Source organism: Monodon monoceros, unplaced genomic scaffold, assembly GCF_005190385.1.
Source record: "Monodon monoceros isolate NGI ecotype Baffin Bay Population unplaced genomic scaffold, NGI_Narwhal_1 Super_Scaffold_5, whole genome shotgun sequence".
In the NCBI taxonomy this organism is placed as follows: Eukaryota; Metazoa; Chordata; class Mammalia; order Artiodactyla; family Monodontidae; genus Monodon; species Monodon monoceros.
This window is the reverse complement of record NW_021703782.1, coordinates 99,838,263-99,862,433: the sequence shown is the minus strand read 5'-3', so window position 1 is coordinate 99,862,433 and position 24,171 is coordinate 99,838,263. Positions and strand designations below refer to the sequence as shown.

Sequence of the window (24,171 nt, the reverse complement as noted above, 5' to 3'; positions counted from 1 at the left end):
ATACATATAACTATTCTTTTTCAAATTCTTTTCCCATTGAGGTTATTACAGAATATTAAGCAGAGGGCCCTGTGCTATACAGTAGGTCCTTGTTGGTTATCTATTTTAAATATAGTAGTGTGAACACTCCCAAACTCATTCTATGAGGCCACCATCACCCTGATACCAAAACCAGACAAAGATACCACAAAAAAAGTAAATTACTGGCCAATATCACTGTAGAGTTTTTTAAAACTTGAATTTAAGTGGAGATAGGTTTCCAACTTGCTCAAAAGAGTCTCAATTCCCAGTGATTTTTACACTTATAAATATCATTTTAATTTTAAATTCATACAGAAATTGTTAAACAATTAAACAGAATTTAATTTTAAACTTGATTTTAAATATAAATCTTAAATTCATATGGAAATGGCAAAAATTAACAATTATATTATCTACCTCATCAGTTATTCCCATGTAGAAAAAAATCTATTTAAGAATTGTGAAATGTAGTGTTAGGTCTTATTATTAAACAAGTTTAAGATGTAACTGCAAATATTATTTTGGCAATGAGAAGATAATTTATTATAAAGCAGTGATCATAAAAAAAGGTCTATTACTTTGGAGCTAATCCTCAAATTCAGAAAACAAATCAAACCCTAAGAATCAGATGTTTCAGCGAAATATAAACTAGATCACAGAAATATATGGATATTAATTTTCTAAAGGGATCTGCCTAAAGAAAGTTCCTATTAGAACATTGTTTTGTATTCTTGGTTTATCTGTTAGAGGGGGAAAGGGCAGGATAGCCAGTCAAAACTCTGGGATTGACAATTGACTGGATTTATTCCTAAGAAACCAACAATAAACACAGAAAAGTGTGAATGCTGACCACATATGTTCATGTGTCTGCAAAACCTTCGATTCCTCCATCACTCCCTGTTACCAGAATTAACTTTTGAGAACATCAGAGATGGAATTATGAGAGAACTGTATGTGGAAGGGGGAGGTTATGGAGTTTCAATAATGACATTATTGGTGAAGGAAAGAGGAAGGGAGGCAGGACCAGCCAGCTTTGTTGAAAACATTTCAGGTAGTAGATACCTGCTGCATATTGGTTGATGTTGATAGTATGGGGTGGAACAGGCCTGCACCACTACCTTTTTAGCAGGAGCTCCTGTTATGACCAGCTCAGAAAGGAAAGGCCTAGAGAGGGTGGGGTGTTGCTTTCGGCTTGGACAGAATATCATAGCCAGAATAGTACTCTCTTGACTCCAAGATGACTTGGTGTACATGGAGATAGTCTCTGCCCATAAAGCTTGGGCCCTTTTTAAACATCATACCCAGAAACAAATATATCCATACCCTTGTGTTCCTCCTATGTTAGAGGAAGCTTCATTAATTGGGTCCTGTTGACACTACCTACTATTTAGCATCCTCATCTTTGTCCAACAAGTAGTCTGATACCCAGAGCCTGGGACCTCTCTTAGCTATCAAGGCTTTCCTTAAGAACAGCCTTGGGACTTCCCTGGTGGTACAGTGGTTAAGAATCCACCTTGCAATGCAGGGGATGTGGTTTCGATCCCTGGTCGGGGAGCTAAGATCCCACATGCCTCGTGGCCAAAACATAAAACAGAAGCAGTATTATAACAGATTCAATGGAGACTTTAAAAATGGTCCACATCAAAAAAGTCTTAAAAAAAAATTAAGAACAGCCTCATATGTTATTTCTTTGTCGGAACTTTAGTGTAAGAAGATGTGATATCCTCATCTATTCTAATCATAGAGGAGAACTAGAGAAGTTTCTTCTAAATTTCTTTTTTTAATATATTTATTTTTGGCTCTGTTGGGTCTTATTGCTGTGCGCGGGCTTTCTCTAGTTGTGGCGAGTGGGGGCTGCTCTTCGTTGCGGTGCACGGTGGCTTCTCATTGCAGAGCATGGGCTCTAGGCACGTAGTTGTGGCACACGGGCTCAGTAGTTGTGGCTTGCAGGCTTAGTTGCTCTGCAGCATGTGGGATCTTCCTGGACCAGGGCTCGAACCAGTGTCTCCTGCATTGGCAGGCGGATTCTTAACCACTGTGCCACCAGGGAAGCCACTCCTCTAAATATTGACTCATTGGGGCTTCCCTGGTGGTCCAGTGGGTAAGACTCTGCGCTCCCAATGCAGGGGGCCGGGGTTCGATCCCTGGTCAGGGAACAAGATCCTGCATGCATGCCGCAACTAAGAGTTAGCATGCTGCAACTAAAAGATCCCGCATGCCACAACAAAGATCCTGGGTGCCACAACTAAGACCCAGCGCAGCCAAAATAAATAAATAAAAATTAAAAAGTAAATAAATCTTTTAAAATAAATAAATAAATATTGACTCATTACTGAGAAGTAGTGAAGTATAGTGGTTAAAAGCAGACTCTGGAGCCAAATTGTTGGGTTCAAATCCCAGCTTGGGCTCTTATTAGCTCTGTGACCCTGTGTGAGTTAATATTTCTGAGCCCCATTTTCCTCATCTGTATAATGGAGATAATAATAGAACTTACCTCATAGAGTTGTTGTGAGAGTTAAGTGAATTCATATGTGTCAATACTTCAAACACTGCCTACCACAGAGTAAGCACTAGGAAAGTATTTCCCATTATCATTTAATCTGTGGAATAGCGTAAAGCCTTATTTACACAGAAGAAAAAGAATTATTGAGAAGTAATTCTTTTAAAAATCGATTACATCTTGCTGTTTATAGCTCTAATGTCCCAATGCACACATTTAATCTGAAGATCGTTGAGGGATTTTTCTTATAAGCATCTTTAGGATAGAGGCTTAAATCTTCAAGCCTTTATAGGACAAAGGCCTTCAGAGTATTGACCAAAATCCTTCAATTTCACACAGCCTGTGTCCTGCCTTCCCCTCCAACCTTATCACCCACCATGTTCCCCTTCATCGGTGGACACCAGCCAAGCTGACCTCTTTTCAGTTGCTTTCTCACACCATTTTCCTATCCACAGTAAAGCTTGTGTGCCTCTTCCTGGTATATTCATGCCCCTTCCTTGCCTTCTTAACTCCTACTCAACCCTTACATGCCATCCCATAAAGGGCAGCCTTCTCTGCTTCAAAACTCCCTCTTCCACACTCAGAAAGCCAGGCAGTGTCTTTTATAGCACTTCCTACCCCTGGAATTTTACATTTACTTGTGTCATCTTGTGTTTGCCTCTCTCCTCCACTCCATTAGAGGAATTCCATGTCTGATTTGTCACCACCATATCTCTGTGCCTAGCATAGTGTCTGCACATAGAAGGCATTCAATATACATTTTTAAATTAATAAGCTATATCTTTGGTACAAAAAAAAATTATTAATCTTACCTTTGATACACCATTGCTATGAAGACAAGATTAATTTTCTAACCTAACACAAAATGGGTTAGAAAGTGGACAAGTAGTAGCCGTAGAAGTAGTATAAAATAAAAATAATAAACATTTATTGATTAGTTATTATGTGCCGGGTTATGCAAAAGCTTTGTCTCATTTAGGCTCACATACTATGAAGCAGATACTAGCAGTCCTGTTTTACAGATGCAGGAACTAAGGTGTAGAGGGATTAGGTATCCTGCTCTGGGTCACATTAGAAAGTGGCAGAGGCAGGAGTGAAACCCAAGTTTTGAACTCAAGGGCCTGAGCTCTTAACTTTTGTGGCATACTGCCTCTGGCAGCATCCCAGTGATGCTCAGGCCTGGACCAGGTATGTTCATAAAGCAGGAGGGAAGACTCGAGGAGAGAGACAGGGGTGAGGGGACAGCAGAGTGGAGGGATTTACTGAGCATTTTGCTTTGATCTTATGGTATAGTGAAACAAATTTTAGAGCGCTTAACACGTGGCTTCTTGTGTAGAGCTTTGCATAATACCGACGCTTTAAAAGGTTTATGGCATCAGCCCAATTTTATTTTGTGGTTAAAGTTTTGGCCATGAAATGATTTGAGCATCAGTAAAACCCTAGAGAAATTATAATATGTCATTGGAAGGAACTAGATCAGCACGTCTCAAGCAGCTATGAGTTAAAAGCTAAGCAGATGCTTTTTTTTAAAAGGTGGGGATCTATTAACTGACAGAAGTGGAAGAGAACTCATTGTTATTGAGCCCCTGCCATTATTCTTTTAACAATGAGAGAACAATTGTAGGATCTGCCTCAATAAATATAACAAAACCATAGAATTCAGTGCTATCTTTAGTAACAATAAGAGACAATTTGGAGCCTTGTTGTAAGAGTGTATAATGTCTGAAACAAACTACCTAATTTTCCATTAAAATCTTCAACTTTAATATGAGACAATTTATTATACTCCCATATAACCATATGGTAGACATCACTATTTTGCTACTATGAAATTCTTTTTTTTTTTTTTTTTGTCCATGCCGTGTGGCATGCGGGATGTGGGATCTTAGTTCCCTGACCAGGGATCAAACCTGTGTCCCCTGCATTGGGAGCGCGGAGTCTTATTTGCTGGACCACCAGGGAAGTCCCTACTATGAAATTCTTTATTAAACAGTGGCCTAATTACAGATATAACTAATTTTGTACTATATATTTATTCCCCAAAAGATGTATGTAAATATATTTTAATAAAGTGAACTGTACTTTAAATTCACTAGAAAGTAGCTCTTTAAAGGAATCCAAAAGGATTCTCTTTAAAAGAAAAAAAATCATTGGTATGTATATGTCTACAAACTAACTTTTCCTTTCTTTTAAATATGGATTTTCATGTATGACTGTGTATTGAATTTTTAAAATGAAGCTCATCTCTTTTAAGGGTGATTATTGTAAAACATCAGAATACTGTGCTTAGCAAAGTTTTTGATGATTATCAATTATTCTTACAGTAAAGGTTAGAGTTTATTCACTGAATGATGACTTGAAGCCAGCCAAAAGAGAAACTGTCTTAACTTTCATAGTAAGTACGTTATTTATTTGGATGAGATACTCTGTTCCATAATCCTGCCCTCACACCATACTAACTCATTCGGTGTTCAGGAAATGGTTATTGAACACCTTCTGTGAGTATAGAATTGTAGGTTTATACCTCTACAATATGTAAAAACCTCATGAAAATGAAATCTCAACAAGTTATGTTTTGAACTAAATCATTTAAATATATCCTTCATGATTTATTTCTTGAAGAACACTGATCAATCACTAAGAATTAGTTGAATGCCTATTATGTCTGAGATTTTTTATTTGTACAATACACTTGAGCACTTTAGGCTTTAGTAACTAACATACTAACACATGAAAAATAGTGCTAACCCATGAGATAAAGATCAGCTGTTACCAGCTTTTCATCAGCCATGACATATGTAACAGATGATATGCACATGTGAAATAAACTCCCATGGTCTTCCCAGTTCGTGTCACAACCCTACAAATTTTTGTGGGGAGGTAACTGTTCACCTATTAACAGTAGGTGTACTAGTAATTGGTCCTTCACTATAGGTTGCAGTACCTTTCCTCCTACTCAAATAACCAAAAACCCGAAAACCTTAACAGAGCACAAATGAAAAAGAGGATTGTATCGGAATAACCTCGAATCCTTCATAACTTACAAAAATCATAAAACTTTCACAAACTTTAACATCTGACTATTTTATAATGAATTACTTGAGAAGCATCCAGAGTGTTCCAAGATTGTGGTGGATAACTACTGACATAGACTGCAAACTTACAAAATGTCTAGCTAATAAATGCATTTTACAGCATATTTGCTTTGGAAAGCTTCAGATGAACACATACAAAATTTAGATTCAGGTATCTGTAAAGCATGTAAGTTCATATTTCATACATTATAACATCAGTTTTTGTCATACTTCTTTTTTTTTTTTAGTTGTACAATAGAGAGTTGAATCTCTTCTAGATAACTGAGACTAGGATACCCTGGACACTGATTTACTCCGCCCCCCCCCCCCCCCCCCGCCCCGTGACGCAGGAGATGGAAGAGGGTCCAAAAAGAGGGAGGGAAGTGGCTTAAATTAACCATATTTGCTTTTCACAACATTTAAATGATTTTCCTCCTTCATATTTAATTTGAAGACATGGATATTTGTTAGTAAATATTTCTGTAGATCAAAGACAACATAATCGGGCTTCCCTGGTGGCGCAGTGGTTGAGAGTCCGCCTGCCGAGGCAGGGGACACGGGTTCGTGCCCCGGTTCGGGAAGATCCCACATGCCGTGGAGCGGCTGGGCCCGTGAGCCATGGCCGCCGAGCCTGCGTGCCCGGAGCCTGTGCTCCGCAACGGGAGAGGCCACAGCAGTGAGAGGCCCGCATACCGCAAAAAAAAGAAAGAAAAAGACAATATAATCAGTTAATTTTAAAAATGTGATTTATGTGATTTGAAGTTGTTTGTTTTTATTCAAAGGATCCTGAAGGATCAGAAGTTGACATGGTAGAAGAAAATGATTATACTGGAATTGTCTCTTTTCCTGACTTCAAGATTCCATCTAATCCTAAGTATTTTAAAGTATTTGTTAATAAAGTTTTCTCTAAAAAGCACACCTGGAACTTTTGGTTGTGAGGTAGATAACCAGTCAAATGGAGCCACCTAGTGTTAACAAAGAGTAGGTGTGAAGGAAATGAGGATATACAAACTCTTTTCAAGTCTTATTAGAAGCTAGGCTCAGGTTCTGGCAAAACAAACAAACCACTCCCAATACTTCTTACCAATCCTCTTTACGTTTAGAAATTAAAATTTGGAAGAGGCAAAAAACAGTCCCCAGGCCTTTTTTTTTTTCTTCCCATCAAAACTGTCAACCCTCCACCCTTCAAGGAATCTAATAGACTATCAGTCTAAAAGGCTGGTATTATCCCATGCCTAGCTCTGAGAGTTATAAAAATATTGGTCCCCTGTAGTCTTTACCGCACAGAATACCAGAAGACAGATTTCAAGAGGGAGGGTGTTATTAATTTCCTCCATTTGGCCACATGCTAAAGGATTAAGAACAGAACCCAATGTGAAAAAAATTTAGTGAACACATTCCTGGTATACGCAAAGTACAACGGGAATGAGAAATTCAAAACAGAATTAGAGGAGGACAAATAAGATAAGTGCACCTATAAAATGACTACAATATCACTTTAAAGCAAAATCTTTTTATGGTCATTTTTGTCTGCCCTCTAGAATCGAGTTTGCAGTTAATTCACTGTACTGAAGATTTTCTAGAAATTTGGATGAAACTGGGGGATTTAAATCATTTGGATAATTTTTAAATTTTGTACTTCCTTGAAAATATTACACACTCCATAGCACAGAATTTGTCCAGTTATTTTATAATTATTATCATTTCTCCAACTTCATCTTCTGTCATTTGCTCCATGACAGATTATGTCAGCCATGACCAGTATTGTCTTACCCCAGTACATTTGCACATGTTGTCCCTTCTGCTTAGAATGTACTCCACCTTGCTCTTTACAAGGCTGGCTTCCTTTCATTCTTTAGGACACAGGGTAAATGCTCCCTTTTCAAAGAGGCTATCCCTGGATGCATGATCTAATGTAGTCTCTCTCTTCCTTTTACTCTCTTGTTTATTTTCTTCATGGCACTTATCTCAGTCTTGTAAGTAATTATTTATTAATTTACTTGCCTTTTATTCCCCACTAGACTGTAAACTCCTTGAGGACAGGAGTCTTGTCCATATTGGTCACTTTTGAATCACTAGCACCTCAACATAACAGGCACTTGATAAATGTTCTTTGTGTAAATGATGATGATAACCATAATATTAAACTTTATGATTGCATAACCAGTGTGCAAGATAGATTTTATTTTTCCCATTTCACAAATGAATCTAAGTAATTTGCTCAAGTCCAATCTGCTATTAAACGTAAAAGTGGGAATTTGGACTCCCATGGACTAGCAACTCTGGGAAGACAGGATCTCTTCTATCTTGTTCATTTTTTATCTCCAGTGCTTAATCCAGTTCTCAGTCAATATTTTTGAATGAAGGTTGTTAAACTCAGATCATTTTCCTCTTTAAACAAACCATATTTTGTCCCCAACCAAAATTTCATTTATGTGAAGTGTGAATTTTATCATCTGGATAGGCTTGACCTGTATTATATGTTTCTAGAGACATTGTTATGGATTTTCTACTACAGGGTGGATTTTAGTATTATGTTAGTATAATTAAGCTCCAGGATTAGTAAATTTTCAAGTATCATAAGCTCTTCAAATCAAAGCTATTATATTGAGATAAAAATACCTGAAAAAAATCACAATGTATGAAAACTAATTACTAAATAATTTCTATTATCTTGAAAATGCTCAGTTATTTCTGTTTATTGCTTTAAAATCTGTCATCAAAAAAAAGTACGTAGGCTATATACATCTTTACTTACCTCTCCCTCTTTAAAATGGGAATTGATTAGATTTTCTTTGGGTGAATTAAAAACATTTGATGACTTCTGTAATTATAAATATTTTGCTTCCATAGATATGGTGTATGGACAGTTCGAGCTAAATATAAAGAAGACTTTTCAACAACTGGAACCGCATATTTTGAAATTAAAGAATATGGTAATTTCTTACAATTAAAAGTTTACCTATAAAGAGTTAGTATTTTTGCAATAATTCTTTTCATGAATGAACTTAATGCAAAATCACTCCCAGATGAAGATAAGGCCACTTGCTGGTATGGTTAGAAGTACTGCTCAAGGGAGTGGGAAGAGTTGTCCAAATGCCTAGGCTCTAGTTCTAGCTGCCCTTGGTAACCCTGAACAAGCACACCAGTCTCTCTGGACTTGTCTTCCTCTTTATAGAGCCTCAAGAGACGTAATCCCCTGAGGAACTTGACTAGTTAAGGTCCTTTCCAGAATTATGATTTTAGGAGAAACTTAAACAATCAGAGTTGAGGTGAATAGAACCTGATAAGACTAATAGATGATTTACTCAATTCATTACAACCAGTTAGTGACAGAACAAGAACATTTGGATTTCCTTACCCCTAGTCCAGTGCTATTTTCCTTCTAGCTCACAAATTCCTAATACATTGATCCAAAAATTTAAGATATTCTTATTTTGAAATCAATCATATTAATGGACTAATAATTAACATATAAACAGCTTAACCTTTCCATTTCTTGTGGTTGTTTACTAGAGTATTTGTGTGCTCTGATATCAAATTTAACTTTCTTTTTCTTAAAGTCATTTTTTTATTCCCCAGGAGACTCATAATAATGTGGCAAATAACACGAATTTTAACAATTAACAAACAGTGACAAAGCAAATTTATTGTAATGGAACTCAACTTTAAAGATTATAGGCTCTAAATAACATATAATCCTGACTGATCCCCCTTCCTCCAAGTGTTTTTGCCGCTTCTTGTAGATATCTAAAAATTCATCCGCCTCTTATTATCTGCAGCCACCCATTGATTTTACCACCAGGCTCCCTCCTGGTCTACTGCAACCCCCACTAATTGCTATCTCTGCTTCAAAGATATTCTCTCTTGGTATTAGCCAAAATAACCTTGAAATGCAAACTTTGTCATGTTATTTCTCTATTGAAAAGTCCCCAGTATCTCCTCATTCCCACCTCCTTTTCAGCCTCATTTATACCACTCCAGGAATGGTGACTTTGCATTTGATGTTCCATCTGCCTGCAACACCCTCCCTCTCCCTCTTGCCTAACCAACTCCTACTCACCTTTCAAGTCTCAGTTGAAAAGCCATTTATTCAGTGAAGTTTTCCCTAAATTCTTTTTCCTGGGAAGGATTCCCTGTACTTATTTATATCAGTTTTCATAACTGTCATCTGTCATTTAGGTGTTTGTGCAATTCTTCGCTTATGCCTGTCTTCCCTGCTTGACTGTGAGCTCATTAAGGGCAGGGTTTGTGTCCTTTTCATTGGTATATCACTGTTGGCAGGAGTTATCCTGGGGAGAACACATCTGTCTTGATCTTTAATAACATAGGAATGCAGCCCAGAGCAACAAATTGCATTGCTCTTTTTCTTCTGTTTTTCACCATCTAGAAAAAACATAAGCCATATCTGAAGCCAACTATCTCACTTACTCTCCTGTGTCAGCCTTTGTCTACAATATCAAGGTCATACAATCACCCAGTTTTCTACTAACTGTTGTGCAGGTTAATAGAATTAGAATCTGTAAGCCTCAGTACACAGTCTGAGTTAGTATAAAGAGAAGACAGTGCCATTTTGACAGATGAAATTGTTTTCTCTTGGGCAATCAAGATACCAAAGAGAGGAAAAAACCCTCCTTCCTTTCTGCCCTAATTTTTAATTTTTTATGAAGGTTCTTTCTTGTAGCTAATTGTAAGCTCTCTCTTCTTGACTAAAGTGAGAGTTTTATGTTGAAATTTGGAGACTGGATGGATTTTTCTACTAGATAAAAAAAGGAAATATTAAATAAGCAAGAAATTTCTTTCTCCATTTTGAATGGAATAAACATTTGTTGAGCATATACTATATTTGCGATTGATGAGAAGGATGAGAGGGGGAGACATACAAAGATAAAGAGAGAATAGTCTTTTTTGTTTCAAGGAGCCAATACTCTAGTGGAGGAAATAATCGATTGCCTATAATAAGTGCTGAAATCAAAGTATAAGTGAAGTGCTTCCAGTACATAGAGGATGGATTGACCTCTGATTGGCAGAATGGGAGGCTCCCCAAAAATAGTGTTGTTGTTGATGATAATGATGACAAAGTGGATGTTGTGCTGATGTAACAGCTTATCCAACTAATCCAGAAATACAGTTGGTTGCTATGATTTAAAGACTACTCTAAATTAAATGGTAATGTTGCCTCTTTGTTTTTATTTTCAGTGTTGCCACACTTTTCTATCTCAATAGAAACAGAAAATAATTTCATTGGTTATAAGGACTTTAATAATTTTGAAATTACTATAAAAGCAAGGTAAGAAAGTTTTTTTTTTTCAGATTATCTAGCTGAACTGAGTTCCAACTCTGGTGACAGTTGCCCAGAGTGAGATGTGTGATCTTTTTCCAGTTTTATTGAGATATAATTGACATATAACATTGTGCAAGTTTAAGGTGTACAATGTGTTGAGTTGATAGATTTATATATCGCTGAGATCTGTGATTTAGTGGCAATGTCTTCCATTACTTTGAAACCGACTGATTGAGAAGACACTATGCCTATAGTTTATTAGCTCATACTGATTTTAGCTGATTCTGATTTTAGCTTTGTTGGCTATTCACCAGAGGGGGGGGGGAATCCTAAAGATTTAAGTTCAATGTGTATGTTTAGGAACCAGCATGACTTAGGATATTGGGACTGAGATATGAAACCTTCACTTCTTGTCATTTTTAATGGCTTAATCAGCCAGCTAATGCTGCATAACTACTCTAAGGTCCAATGCCTTAAAACCATAGCCATTTACGAGTCAGCTGGGCAGTTCTGCTGATCTGGGCCAGGCCGACGTCAGTGGGGCTCGCCCATGTGCCTGCAGTCAGTTGGCAGGTCAGCTGGGGGCCAGCTGGTTTAGGGAGGTCTTACATGCCTGGCAGCTGGCTAGCAGTTGACTGAAGCTACAAGGATGATTGGATCATGTGTGTTTCTCATCAACCAACTGGCTAGCCTGTAGCAGCAGCAATGCTCAAAGAGAGAAAATGGGAGCATAAAAGTCCTCTTGAGGTTTACACTTTGGGGCTGGCACACCATCACTTTCAACACATTCTTTTGACCAAAGCAAATTACAAGACCAGCGCAAAGGAAATAGACTCCCTTCACACCCAAGGAGCTGCAAAAGTGGTGGATACATGGAGAGGTGGAGAATTGGGGTTATTTTTGCAAGCAATCTACCACAAAAGCTTAGGTCATTTAAAAATGACGATATACTGTAGTTATTAATAACATTAACCGATTTATATAACTATATGTGTCAAGCACTTTTGAAAGCGCTCTGTACATATTACCTCATTTAAGCTTTACGAAAACTCTATGAGGTAGATACTGTTACTATCCCCACATTACAAATGGAAAAACGGAGGTACATAAATGTTAAGTAATTTGCCCAAGATCATACAACTAGTAAGTCACTTGGCCTGTCTCATTCCAGAATACATGCCCTCAAATGCTACCCTATACTGCCTCTCTTACTAGCATTTATTCCTCAGATAGAGTGTTTGTCCCTTAATCTAAACCAGCATAAAAGGCTCACTTGACAGAGAATTGTAGAAATTGACTTCTTTTAATGGAGAGACTTATTTTTTTGTTCAAACTATGAATAAGGAAAGTTAGCTCTTGCTATAGTATTTGCTGTGCAGAAAGTTTTCTTTATTATTACTTTAATTCTAAACTAAAAAAGGAAGTATGCAGTTAGAATTTTAAAAAAGAACATATAACTCTGAGATCGGACATGCTGCTTTTAAAAACATAAAAGAAGATAAAGAGCAGCTCTCCACTGGTATCAAAATCATTGAAGAAGTGATGTGTCCTGTAAGAAAGGGCCCCAGACCTGACTCTTTTGATCTCCTCAAGATCAGTTTTTTTCATCTAGCACATAGTAATAAAAATCTGTACTTTGGCTTTATTATTGTAGCTTTATGAGGATGAAATATAACAGTGGATGGAAGGCACTTTAAAGTGTATCAAATGCTTTATGTAATTTTGAATTGTTATATTTTATCCAGATTTTATTATTGTAACCCTGTTAGCAAAACAATTTTATGGTATGATTGTTTGACAGATATTTTTATAATAAAGTCATCAACGAGGCTGACGTTTATATCTCTTTTGGAATAAGAAAAGACTTAAAAGATAATCAAAAAGAAATGATGCAAAAAGCAATGCAAAGCACAGTGGTAAGAGATTTACTTGTACCTAAAGATCCGTCATGAATGCTAGAGATGGAAAGTGACTTAAAATTCATCTAGTCCAATCTCTCATTTTATATAGGTGTGGAAATTGAAACTTAAAATCCTCTGTTGGTTTCTCACTATCCTTAGGATAAAGTTCACTTTCCTTGGCATCAGCTCCCCTCACCAGCCCATCTCTCCCTTTCTTCTCCCTTGCACTGGTCACTTCAGTTTCTCAAAATTACCCTAGTCTCTCTTGCCTCCAGGTCTTTGCAGAGCTGCTCCTTCTGCTTGGGAATGCTCTTTCCCTTTGCTCCCTCCTGCCTCTTCTTTGCCCAGGTAATTCCTTCTCATTCTTTGTCTCAATACGGACACACTTTCTACTCCCTCAGGCCTTGAGTCGCTCTCAGTGGAGCACGTTTCACACTTTATTGCAGTGGTTCTCAACCAGGGATGACTTTTACCCCCAAGGGGACGTTTGGTAATGTCCAGAGACATTTGTGGTTGTCACAACTGGGGAAGAGGATCATACGGGCACTTAGTGGGTATAGGCCAGGGATGCTGTGAAACTCCTTCAGGACAGTGCCCCACAACAAAGAATTATCCTGTCCAAATGAGGTCAATAGTGCTGAGAAACCCTTCTTATTGTATGGTTTATTTACTTCTCTATCATTCTCTACACAAAACCCTTTGGGGGTCTGAATCATTCCCATTGTATGCCCAGAGCCAGCCTGGTTCCTGGCAAAACGGAGGTGCTCTATAAAAATTTATAAGTGAATGAATGAACTCACTGGGAAGTTATTGGTCCATGGTCAAGGGCTCGTGGTTGCTGGAGCTCAGAGCAGAGCCCTGGTCCCCTTTTCTCTAGCTCAGTGTTCTTTACATTATACTGTGGATGGTAAGGGTTCGTGTCATTTTGCTCACTGCTGCATATTCACGTAGTTTGTATCATCAGTAATTTAGCCTTTGTTCTTTCAAAATACAGTTTTATTTCTTTAAGATATAAATTAAATGCCTCTTTTTAATGCAAGATTCTATGCTAGACACTGAGATTTAAAGCTACATAAGACAAAACCCCTGGCCTCATAACACTCAATTTCAGAAGAAAAAAGAACGCAAAATCTATTTTACTGTTGTGGTTAATAATTAAATAATATCATGTGACTTAACCCCATATCCCATTACCCATTGTGTGTTTTTAAATTAGCGTTTCAATATGTAAGCAGCAAAGTACAAAGTAAATATCATAAAACCCCATAAACTCTCAGTTAAGAGCAAAAGTAAGCTGAGAGGTCTAGAAAGATGATGACTCAGTGACTGGAAGAAGTCATCTTTGCCAGCTAGTACAAAAAAGGCCTGTGAAATCAAATGCTATTTAAGATGCTTCCGTGTCAAAATTCTAAAGAAATAGATTAGAAAATAACATTCTGGGCTTAACTGTGGACTCATTTACTCACTTTAGTGGTGACAATAAAGCATTCCTCTGACATTTGTCTTCAATTGAGAGGCTAGTAAAGGCACATTTTGTTCATTTTTTCCTTATAAATTCTTCTGTGAAATAACTCTTTCATTTTCCCCCTTTAAACAGTTGATAAATGGAATTGCTCGAGTCACATTTGACTCTGAAACAGCAATTAAAGAATTGTCCTATGGCAGTCTAGAAGATTTAAACAACAAGTACCTTTATATTGGTGTGACAGTCATAGAGTCTACAGGTGAGTTTGTTTTTTTTTTTTAAACTTTCTCTTGGGAAATATTTAGACAGCATTTTCAAGGTATAAGTAATTTCTACAGTTCTTTCACAGTTTACTTCCTTTTATAGTTAAGTTTTATTTTTTACATCATTAAAAACTTGGATTAGAGTATAGCTCTGCCACCCCCTTGTCACTGGGTCTCTATTGCCTCACTGGCAAGAATGGGATAACACCTGCCCATCTGGTATTCCAAGTGGGTCTGCAACTTATCTGGCATGAACATCTGGCACCCCGATTTTCTCACCCAGTAAGAATCAAAATCAAAGAGATTATATGTGTAAAAACATTTGATAAATTACCATGCAAATGGAAGTTATTACTACTATCATTGTTTTCGTCCCCTTAGCTGTACAATGATGGAGTTGAGCAAAGTGCATCCTAAAGCCCTTTTCTTCTGTAATAGTCAGTAATTCTATTTAAAATTGGAGGTAATGTTTCTAAAATAGATCCAATAGTAGTGTATCCCTCATAGGGTTATGGTGAGGATCAAAGAGTCAGTATATGCAAAGCACTTAAAACAGCACCTCTTCTTCCTCCTCCTCCTCGTCCTCCCCCTTCCCCTCCTCCTCCTCCTTTTTGTCCTCCCCCTCCTCCCTCTTCCTCTCCCCCTCCTCCTCCTCCCCCTCCTCCTCCTCCTTCTTTTCTCCACCTACTTCTTTCTTAGCATTCTTAGCACCTTGTCTAGTACTCTTAATCCTCACTCCAATGGTTTTAATAGTTATTAATTATTACTCCAAGTTGGGTTACTTTGTCTTACTTCTGATATGTCTTGATTACTAATGTAACTTATATTTTCAGGTCTGTATTGAATCCCCAACCAACCTTGAACAAATAATTTAACCACACTGAGGCCACTTTTTTTTTCAATAAAATGACTATTAGACCAAATTATTCCTAAGTCCCCTTCCACCTCTTTAAATTTTCCTTCTGGGTAGCAGAATGAAGAATTGAGGTAATTATCGGGTTATTAAACACTTTGTATACATCTGATGCTCAATAGATGTGGGAGAATGATGATGACTTTACACTCCCTGCCCTGGCTGTGTTTTTGACATTGTTTTAATGTTTCTTTGTTACTTTTATTTTTCTCAATTTATTACAAACAAATTCAGCTTAAGCAGTATTTATTAGATATGCAAAGAGTGCTGCTAAATATGCAGCCTTACAAATATTAATGATGCGTAATCCCAGTACTCAAGTGGCTTACAAACAAGCATCTATAAGACAAGTAAACAAAGAACTCTGAACAAGAAGGAATTCCATATGTGCTCTAAGAAAAGTGCTTAATGCTACTGACCTTCAGAAGAAGATGAGCTCCTAGGTGATTGCTGAGCAACCAAGAATGGTGTCCTGGAGATGATTGGTCTTGTTGTGAAAGATAAGTAGGGTTTTGAGGTAGGGATAACAGCCAGGATGAAGTGGGGCACCCTTCACAGAGTGAACATACCAAGAGTGGGAGGTGAAACTTGATCTTTGAGAGTAGCAGATCATTCCTTTCACTGAAGTATAGGATATATATGTAGGGGTATTAGGGATGTAATACTGGAAAGGAGTTTGGGGATACTAGAACTTTGTATATCATTCTTAATAGTTTAGCTTAAGTTTTAGCTAATGGGTAACAAACACTATTGGGGTCTTTCTAGTAGACCCTCTGGGCTCTCTCTACCTCAAGCTCTCCTTTTATGTCTTCTCCACTTCTCTCCATATCCCTGCTCTCTAAAGGTGAATGCCCTGTAAGGCTTAGTCTCTGGCCTACCCTTTCTTCTCTCCTTAATGCCTTATACATATTTAACTGAAACTCAGGCCACTGGTGAAAAGTGGTGTCCCTTCCTTGAATTCTTCCTCAGTCCAATCCTATTGCTCTACTTCCACAAGGACCACCTCTGCCCACAAGCCTTGTGTGTAAGGCTTTGGAAACTCCTGAGAAGAGTTTAGACTCTTCTCTGCACTGCCCCTCTGAACCAAGACCCATATCCTACTTGCTGTTGGTAAATGAATGAGTGCAGAAATGGAGTGAATGAATGAATGAGTAGGTCTGTGGAGACATATGAACACAAAATAGCTCCCCACACAGATCAGTACACTCCTAATAAAGGTCAACATAATCCTTGTCATTTCTGTAGGTGGATTTTCTGAAGAAGCAGAAATTCCTGGCATCAAATATGTCCTTTCTCCCTACAAACTGAATTTGGTTGCTACTCCTCTTTTTGTGAAGCCTGGGATTCCATTTTCTGTCAAGGTAGATGATGGGGGGAAACTGCTGAATGTGATTATCTTTTTCTAAAAATATGGGGGTGGCAAACAAAAGAAGGATGATGGAGAGGCAAATCACAGAGGGAACTCATTCTGTGTGTGAAATTTGCCCCTCCGACTATGTGGTGGGTGGTGGGAAACTGCAGACCAGCTTCAGCCTTGGGGATGATATCAAACCTTAGGGCAGTATCACTATTTAGTAAGATAGCCTGTGTTAAGCATTCCCTAAATGAGCATTGCATTAAATGATATGTAAATAAAACCCCGTAAGTCTATAGTTCAAAAAACACTAAAGTTTAAAATTATCTGGCAACGTGCTCTTTAAAAGTCTTAAGACAGAGATAGCATTCCTTGAAAATAAACCCCTTTCTCTCACCATTTTTTACTTCCTGTGTGTCTCTGAGGGTGCATTTCTATGCTTTTCACTCTGCATTCTCTTTGTACATAACTCTTGTCTGATCTCATCTCTCTGTATTGTTCTCCATCCTTTCCATCTTGACACTTTCTGTCTGTCCCTGAATCTTTTCTGTGTTTTTTTTTCTCCTTTACAATATTTTCTCTCCTTCCTCCACTTTTCCTTTTTAAAATGCTGATAGTATGGAGTTAAAACATTCATTTGACCTTTTAATTATATTTTATTGTAGATTAGTATTCTATATCTTATTATATATAAAACATGCTTTATTACATATATGTTTTATTATATTTATAAAATGGAAATTTTTATTCCCTATCCTTTACAAAGCTAGGGTAGAATTTTTTTATTCTTTGAAGATGTGTTGCTTTTAAAAATCAACTTTAGGATAATTAAAATGGGTTATTTATTACTGGCCTTTAAGAGAAAAAAGTTTACTAGACCACAAGCAAGCTTTGGACATGCTTATAACTTCTTAGTATATATACAACATATTTAATAATATATAACATATTACTATATAATGCATATGGTAATTTATAATATATTATGGAGTATATTAATATAATATATAATACAAGATCACAAAATATGTCACTATATAGAATTTATTATTTTAAAATATATTTTATATATTTCATATCACATATACAAATAAATAATATAAAATATATCTTTGTGGAAATTCTATATGTCCATATGCATGGCAATGAGAGGTAGAGTTTGAGAAAAAAGAAGATGCACTTATTGTTTCTCATATCCAAGAGAATCATTCCCAGAAGTGATTGCCTCATTTTTTCCTTTATCCAGTTCTCAACCAACTGAACACACACAGAAATTAAATAGCAGAAGACCTTATCACATCTACTTGGCAGACCTAATGTGATGATATTTATATTCTGAGTCTTCTCGATATACAGGGGAATCCATTCAAGAATGATTTGACTAAATAAGATTAAACCTTTCTATATATAAGCTGAGAACATGCTTCTTTTACCTGAATTGAATATGAATAATTTATACATTGGTGAGGAGGAGGGAAAATTATTTCAGAATTGTTATGCTTTAAAAGAAGTGATGAGCTCTTGAAATGAATTTGGACTGTTCTGACAAACAGGTGCAGGTTAAGGATTCACTTGACCATTTGGTAGGAGGGGTCCCGGTGACCCTGAGTGCACAAATGCTCGATGTAAACCAGGAGACAACTGACTTGGAGTCAAAGCAAAGTGTAACACGTTCCAGTGATGGAGTAGCTTCTTTTGTGGTGAATCTCCCATCTGAAGTGGTGGTGCTGGAGTTTAAAGTGAGCTGAATTCTTCTGTTAAATTTTCTGGGACAGTGTGTACTTTTGACTGTGTGTTTTGGCCAATGTGCAGAACAAATGCGGCAGATTTTATACATGAGTCCAGGGAACAGTTCCACAATTTTGCATCCAAAAAAATTAAAAAAAAGCACCAGAGGCAATCTGCAAATTCATTGAATGGTCCTTGAGGAAGATAAATCTATCAATTTTTTATTTGGGATGAATTATATCTGTAAGACTGTATTAGAATCTAGAAGTATCAAAATAGGTATAGCAGTGGAAATCAGTGATAGAAATATTCTCTGTTTCCCACCCCCCAACTTTTTATCTCTTTTCAGGGCCACAAAAGAGCCAAACGTGGAAGCCTCTCTTTTTTCCAGCTGTATGAGTCACTCTACCTTAGAGCTCACTTAATATTCTTCTCTCCCAGCAAATAATATTTAGGTTCCCAATCCCAAATAAAAAATGAGTAAGTTAGTAATGCATGTCAATGACCCCAGCATGCATAGATTCACCATCATCTACTGAGCCCGTACGAAGTGCTAGGCATTGTGCTAACCATTTTGCAGCTGAGGAAACAGAGGCTTTTAACCTTTCTTATGGTTAAATAACTTATCCAGACTTAATAAATGATGGTACTCAAGAGGCAAACGAATGCCTGTCTCACTCCCGAGCATGAGCTATTAACCAACCCCTCTGCTGTCAAAGGCCGATATTGGTGCCATGATATCATTTCTGCCCCACTCTGTTTGTAAGCCCTTCTCTGTGCCACGACTTCACAATGAAACTGGACCAGAGCATCTGTGTGATGTCCATTCACGACTCCTGTCCCCAGTCCTCAGGACCTCCCCACTGCTACCCTTCCAACCCATAGGAAAAAGAGTCCCCAACTCACCATGACACTTCAGGAAGGGTGTCAATATTTGTTGCAGGAGCATCTTTCTCTCTTCACTTCACCAGACTTTCCCACCATAGCCTACAATCCCATATTATCCCAATTATTGTCCATAGCCTTTGTAAAGTTACTTGATACTGCAGCTGTACAAACACTTTGGAGTAATGGATTTCTTTTTTCTTTAGAATTTGGTGTTGTGAATTTTAGACATTTATAAAGCAAAGAAAGGAATTGAAAAGTTATGTTTCACAGAAAACATTAAGTCACAGTCCATGTATCTTTTTTCACTTTTTTCCTTTTCAGGTCAGGACCAAGGACCCAGATCTTCCAGAAGAAAATCAGGCCAGCGAAGATTACCGAGCAATGGCATATTCATCTCTCAGCCAAAGTTATCTTTATATTGACTGGACTGAAAACTATAAACCTTTGCTTGTGGGAGAACATCTGAGTATTGTTGTTACCCCCAGAAGTCCATATATTGACAAAATAACTCACTATAATTACTTGGTAAGTATAATAATGATAGATTTACATCTATCTATTCCCCAACCTGATTTTCCTTTGCTTATAGAAAAGCGTTAGAATGATCCCTTACATATATTCTTACAAAGCACTTTCAAAAACATCATCTAATTTGATAATCAGTTTTTCAAAAGCCTTTGAGACAAGGAATGATTTTCATGACTACTTCACAGATGAAGAAACTGAAGGAAAAAGAGGTTAAAGACTCACTACAGTCACTCAGCTGGGAAGAGGAAGGTTGTGATTAGATTAGACCTGGGAACCTCTGACTGTGTTATATGCCTTTCACCAAAGACAGCCTGATTCCTCCATAGAGAGAGCTTGATTAAATTCTCACATTACCTCTGCTCTACTTCATGGCCAAAGATTACACGCCTAGACCCATTTAAAATATGTGCATTTCATTGGAAAAAAGAGGGGACCCAAATCCTGCTCTTAAGGGTTGAGTCATATCATACCTGCTCCAGCAACATCCCTGTTACATCACTTAAATTAAACGGAAGTGTCAGTCAAGGCCGTCAGTGAAAGGTAGGAAAGAATGTAAAAAAAATGTTAAGGGCTTCCTGACAATTACCCAAGAAATGGAATTAATTATTCTGATAATCAGGCCAAACAGGTGATGATGATTTTTTTCAACGGTTTTTTTTTTTTTTTTTTGCGGTACGCGGGCTTCTCACTGCTGTGGCCTCTCCCGTTGCGGAGCACAGGCTCCGGACGCGCAGGCTTAGCGGCCATGGCCCACAGGCCCAGCCGCTCCGCGGCACGTGGGATCCTCCCAGACCGGGGCACGAACCAGCGTCCCCTGCATCAGCAGGCGGACTCTCAACCACTGCGCCACCAGGGAAGCCCTTTTCAACGGTTTTGAAGAAGAAATTAAAAAATAAATGAGGACCATACTGACTGATGAATAATTAGGGGACTCGTTTAGGGACTACGTACCAAAACCACATATACAGTCCTGTTCTCTAAGGACAATTTAAGGGATCTCTGAGGACATTTTGGCTTCATATGATTTTTAGGGTTTTTGTTTTTTTTAACCTCACACCTCCAGTTTAGAACCTAACCTCTGGCTTTAAAACTTAAGGCCAGAAATTAGGGAAAAATAAGATGCACTCTACCTCCTCATCTACATTTTTTAATCAACTAAACAAGTAGATGTTAATGACAGTGTGATGACTTTAAACAGATTTGAGGTCAAATTCTAGCTCTCTGAATTCGTAGCTAGGTGGTTTTGAACTGAAATCAGTATGACATTTAATTACTTCCTGAACCTCAGTCCCTTTATCTGCACAATGGAGATAGTATTCCTATCCTTCTGGTTATTACGGGAACTAAAAGAGTTAATTAAATGTAAAGTTCCTGGAACATAGTAGGCCCATACAATGTTAACTTTCTTTTTCTTTAACGTAATTTCTACTCCAGCTCCAAGCTCCATCCTGAAGCAAATGTTTTGTTTTTGTAATGACCGTTGCTACTGCTGTTTATTTTTAGATTTTATCCAAGGGCAAAATCATTCACTTTGGCACAAGGGATAAACTTTCAGATTCAGATTATCAAAGTATAAACATTCCAGTGACACAGAACATGGTTCCTTCAGCTCGTCTCCTGGTCTATTACATTGTTACAGGAGAACAGACCGCAGAATTAGTGTCCGACTCAGTCTGGTTAAATATTGAAGAAAAGTGTGGCAACCAGCTCCAGGTAAGCCACAAACTGTAAGTCACAATCCAACTTTCTTCTGAATAAAGGGGCTGTAAATGCAGCTATATGTGAAGTTTTTGTGTCATACAAATGATATTTTCTTTTTCAAATGACCTTATAGGTTCATCTGTCTCCAAGTACAGATACATATTCCCCTGGCCAACATGTATCTCTTAATATGGCAACTGAGTTGGATTCCTGGGTGGCTTTAATGGCAGTGGACAGTGCTATATATGGGGTGCAAAGGACAGCCAAGAACCCCCTGGAAAGAGTTAAGTAGTGCATGGCCTTGGTTACTGGGGTGGCCCTATGCAGTGCTTCACAAAGTGTGGCCACTAGGGTAAGTCGTGGGGGATTAAGGGAAGACTAGACCTGCTTTTCTATAGTCTACTCAAAACAGTGACTCTTAGGAAGGTAAGCCATCCTCACGTTAGTCTCTAAAGCCCAGGTCTATCCATTTTTACTTTTCCAAGTATGGAATTAAGTACTTTAAAAACATATGCCATGATAGCAATTACATTCATGGGCAAAGTGCCATTGATTGGGAGGGTTCGGAGATTTGGGAGCAGGGAGCTTTATAGTAGCAGCAACAGAGAAGAATGAATAGGCAACCACTGGGGGTTTTTTGGGTTTTGTGTCCTTTTTCTTACTCATTAAAATCTGTGGCCCAGAAGAATCTGAAAATGATTCACTTCCCCTAAGTTCCCATTTATCTCCCCTAAGCTCTGCTTCTGTTTTCTAGGCTTGAATTTCTTTGAAGGAGGAAGAAAGAACTGAGAAACGATTAAGTTAAAAACATTCAGAAAGGAAAAAACATTTGGGGTCAAAATTAAAACTGGAAAAAGCCTCCCCCCGCAAACAAGTTCTCACCCACTTATAACCTAGAGCCCTCTTCCCCAAAATACAAGAGATTGTGCTCTTTTTTCTTTTAGCGACTTAAAAATTAGCTTGTTTATTAATTCACTTATTCATATATTCACTCATTTATTCTTTTTTGGACATTATATTGATTGCAGTATGCATTCTGTGTACAAAACAGCATGGGGTCAATTTCGAAGAATCACCTCATCAAAGCTTAAGACTTAGTTCTTGATTTAATTTTGAATAGGTATGTATTTCTAAATACAAAAGGACAAAATAAAGGAATGAAGTTGGGAAATTTGGTCTTTGACCATTTGATAAATGAGTGGGCTGTGCATTTCACAGATTTGTTAGAACCATGTAACAACTTGTACCTTTAGTTTTTCAGAGAAATGATTTCCACATCTGAATAGGCTCACCATTTTGCCTTTAGTTAATTCCTAAGAATTATTAAATTAACTAACTACCTCTGGACAGGTATTTCAAACTTTAGAGAAGAGTGACCTGGGCTGCGGGGCAGGTGGTGGCCGCAACAATGCAGATGTATTCCACCTGGCTGGACTCACCTTCCTCACCAACGCAAACGCAGATAACTCCCAAGAAAATGGTAAAACACTCAGTACTTTTTGTTTATTCTTCAAATTGATTACTGAAATTTACATGGATGATTTGCCTCCCAGACCTCAGTTTTGTCCCTCCTCCAGAATATTCTCTAAACTGATCTTATAATGGCATGACTAGGTAACTCCTCTGTATAAAATGTTTCATTAGCCTTCAAGATAAAGTACAAATTCTTTACTGTAATGCTCAAGGCCTTCCACGATCCTCTCTCCAGCTCTTTCCAGCTGTTTCTCATCTCACTCTACATGACCTTATGTCTAAGCCATACAGAACCAAGGTAGTTATGGGTGACACTATTTTACATCTTTGGGCCTTTCCTTATTAGGACTGCTTTCCCTTTTATTAGCCTGGAGAAGCTAGAAGAAGAATCATCTCCTTGATTTGGCCTCTTCCCCATATAGAATTGATCATTGCCTCCTCCTTTAATAGCGGGAATACTATAGGGAGGACTAGATGTATTTATAGCAGTGCATCATTGTACATTCTTACACTTAATTACACACCTTGTCTCAGTCACTGCACTGGGAGCTCTTTAAGGGCAAGGACCACATCTTAATCATCTTCTTTCTGTGGTTTTAAAATTGTTCATAATTATACATGATACTATTATTTGTAATAATATAAACACCAAAAATAATTAAAATACCATACCTAACAGAAACATGGCTCACTCTAAAAGCTTAGATATTTCCTTGTAATCAGTGGATCAAAAAGGTTGCAGGATTAAAAACCAAATTCAGATCAAACAAGTCAAACTGTGTGACAATAGATTGTGAGCCCCTCTAAAAACAAGTCATATTGAGATGTGTAGTGTGCGGTGCCTAGTCGAAAGCAGGCTCTCAATATTTGTTGAATGAATGACGTGAACGTTTTAAAAAGTTAAATAATTTCACGGAATTTTGTGGTTTTTGAGATTTTATCTCCTTTTCTCCCTTCTTTTTCTTTATCTTTTTAAAACAGATGAACCTTGTAAAGAAATTCTCAGGCCAAAAAGAATGCTGAAAAAGAAGATAGACGGAGAAGGTACTCTAAAAGTTTCATGTGATTGCCAAAAGGT

At 37.6% G+C, this 24,171-nt stretch overlaps 1 protein-coding gene across 3 annotated transcripts in view; it reads left to right on the top strand.

The window, feature by feature from the left end:
• The window catches only part of C5 (complement C5), a 77,865-nt gene that overhangs the window by 5,676 nt on the left and 48,018 nt on the right, over positions 1–24,171 (top strand). For all 3 annotated transcript variants that reach the window (XR_003790770.1, XM_029202667.1, XM_029202668.1), the window contains exons 4-16: positions 4,846–4,916; positions 6,378–6,469; positions 8,449–8,531; positions 10,795–10,885; positions 12,681–12,795; positions 14,378–14,504; positions 16,667–16,782; positions 18,329–18,514; positions 19,713–19,916; positions 21,423–21,632; positions 21,754–21,903; positions 22,971–23,100; positions 24,075–24,137. Coding sequence is in view for 2 of the 3 variants with exons in the window: in XM_029202667.1 (XP_029058500.1) it covers positions 4,846–4,916; positions 6,378–6,469; positions 8,449–8,531; positions 10,795–10,885; positions 12,681–12,795; positions 14,378–14,504; positions 16,667–16,782; positions 18,329–18,514; positions 19,713–19,916; positions 21,423–21,632; positions 21,754–21,903; positions 22,971–23,100; positions 24,075–24,137 (1,638 nt within the window). In the remaining variant the exon portion in view is untranslated. The remainder of the gene's footprint in view (positions 1–4,845; positions 4,917–6,377; positions 6,470–8,448; positions 8,532–10,794; positions 10,886–12,680; positions 12,796–14,377; positions 14,505–16,666; positions 16,783–18,328; positions 18,515–19,712; positions 19,917–21,422; positions 21,633–21,753; positions 21,904–22,970; positions 23,101–24,074; positions 24,138–24,171) is intronic.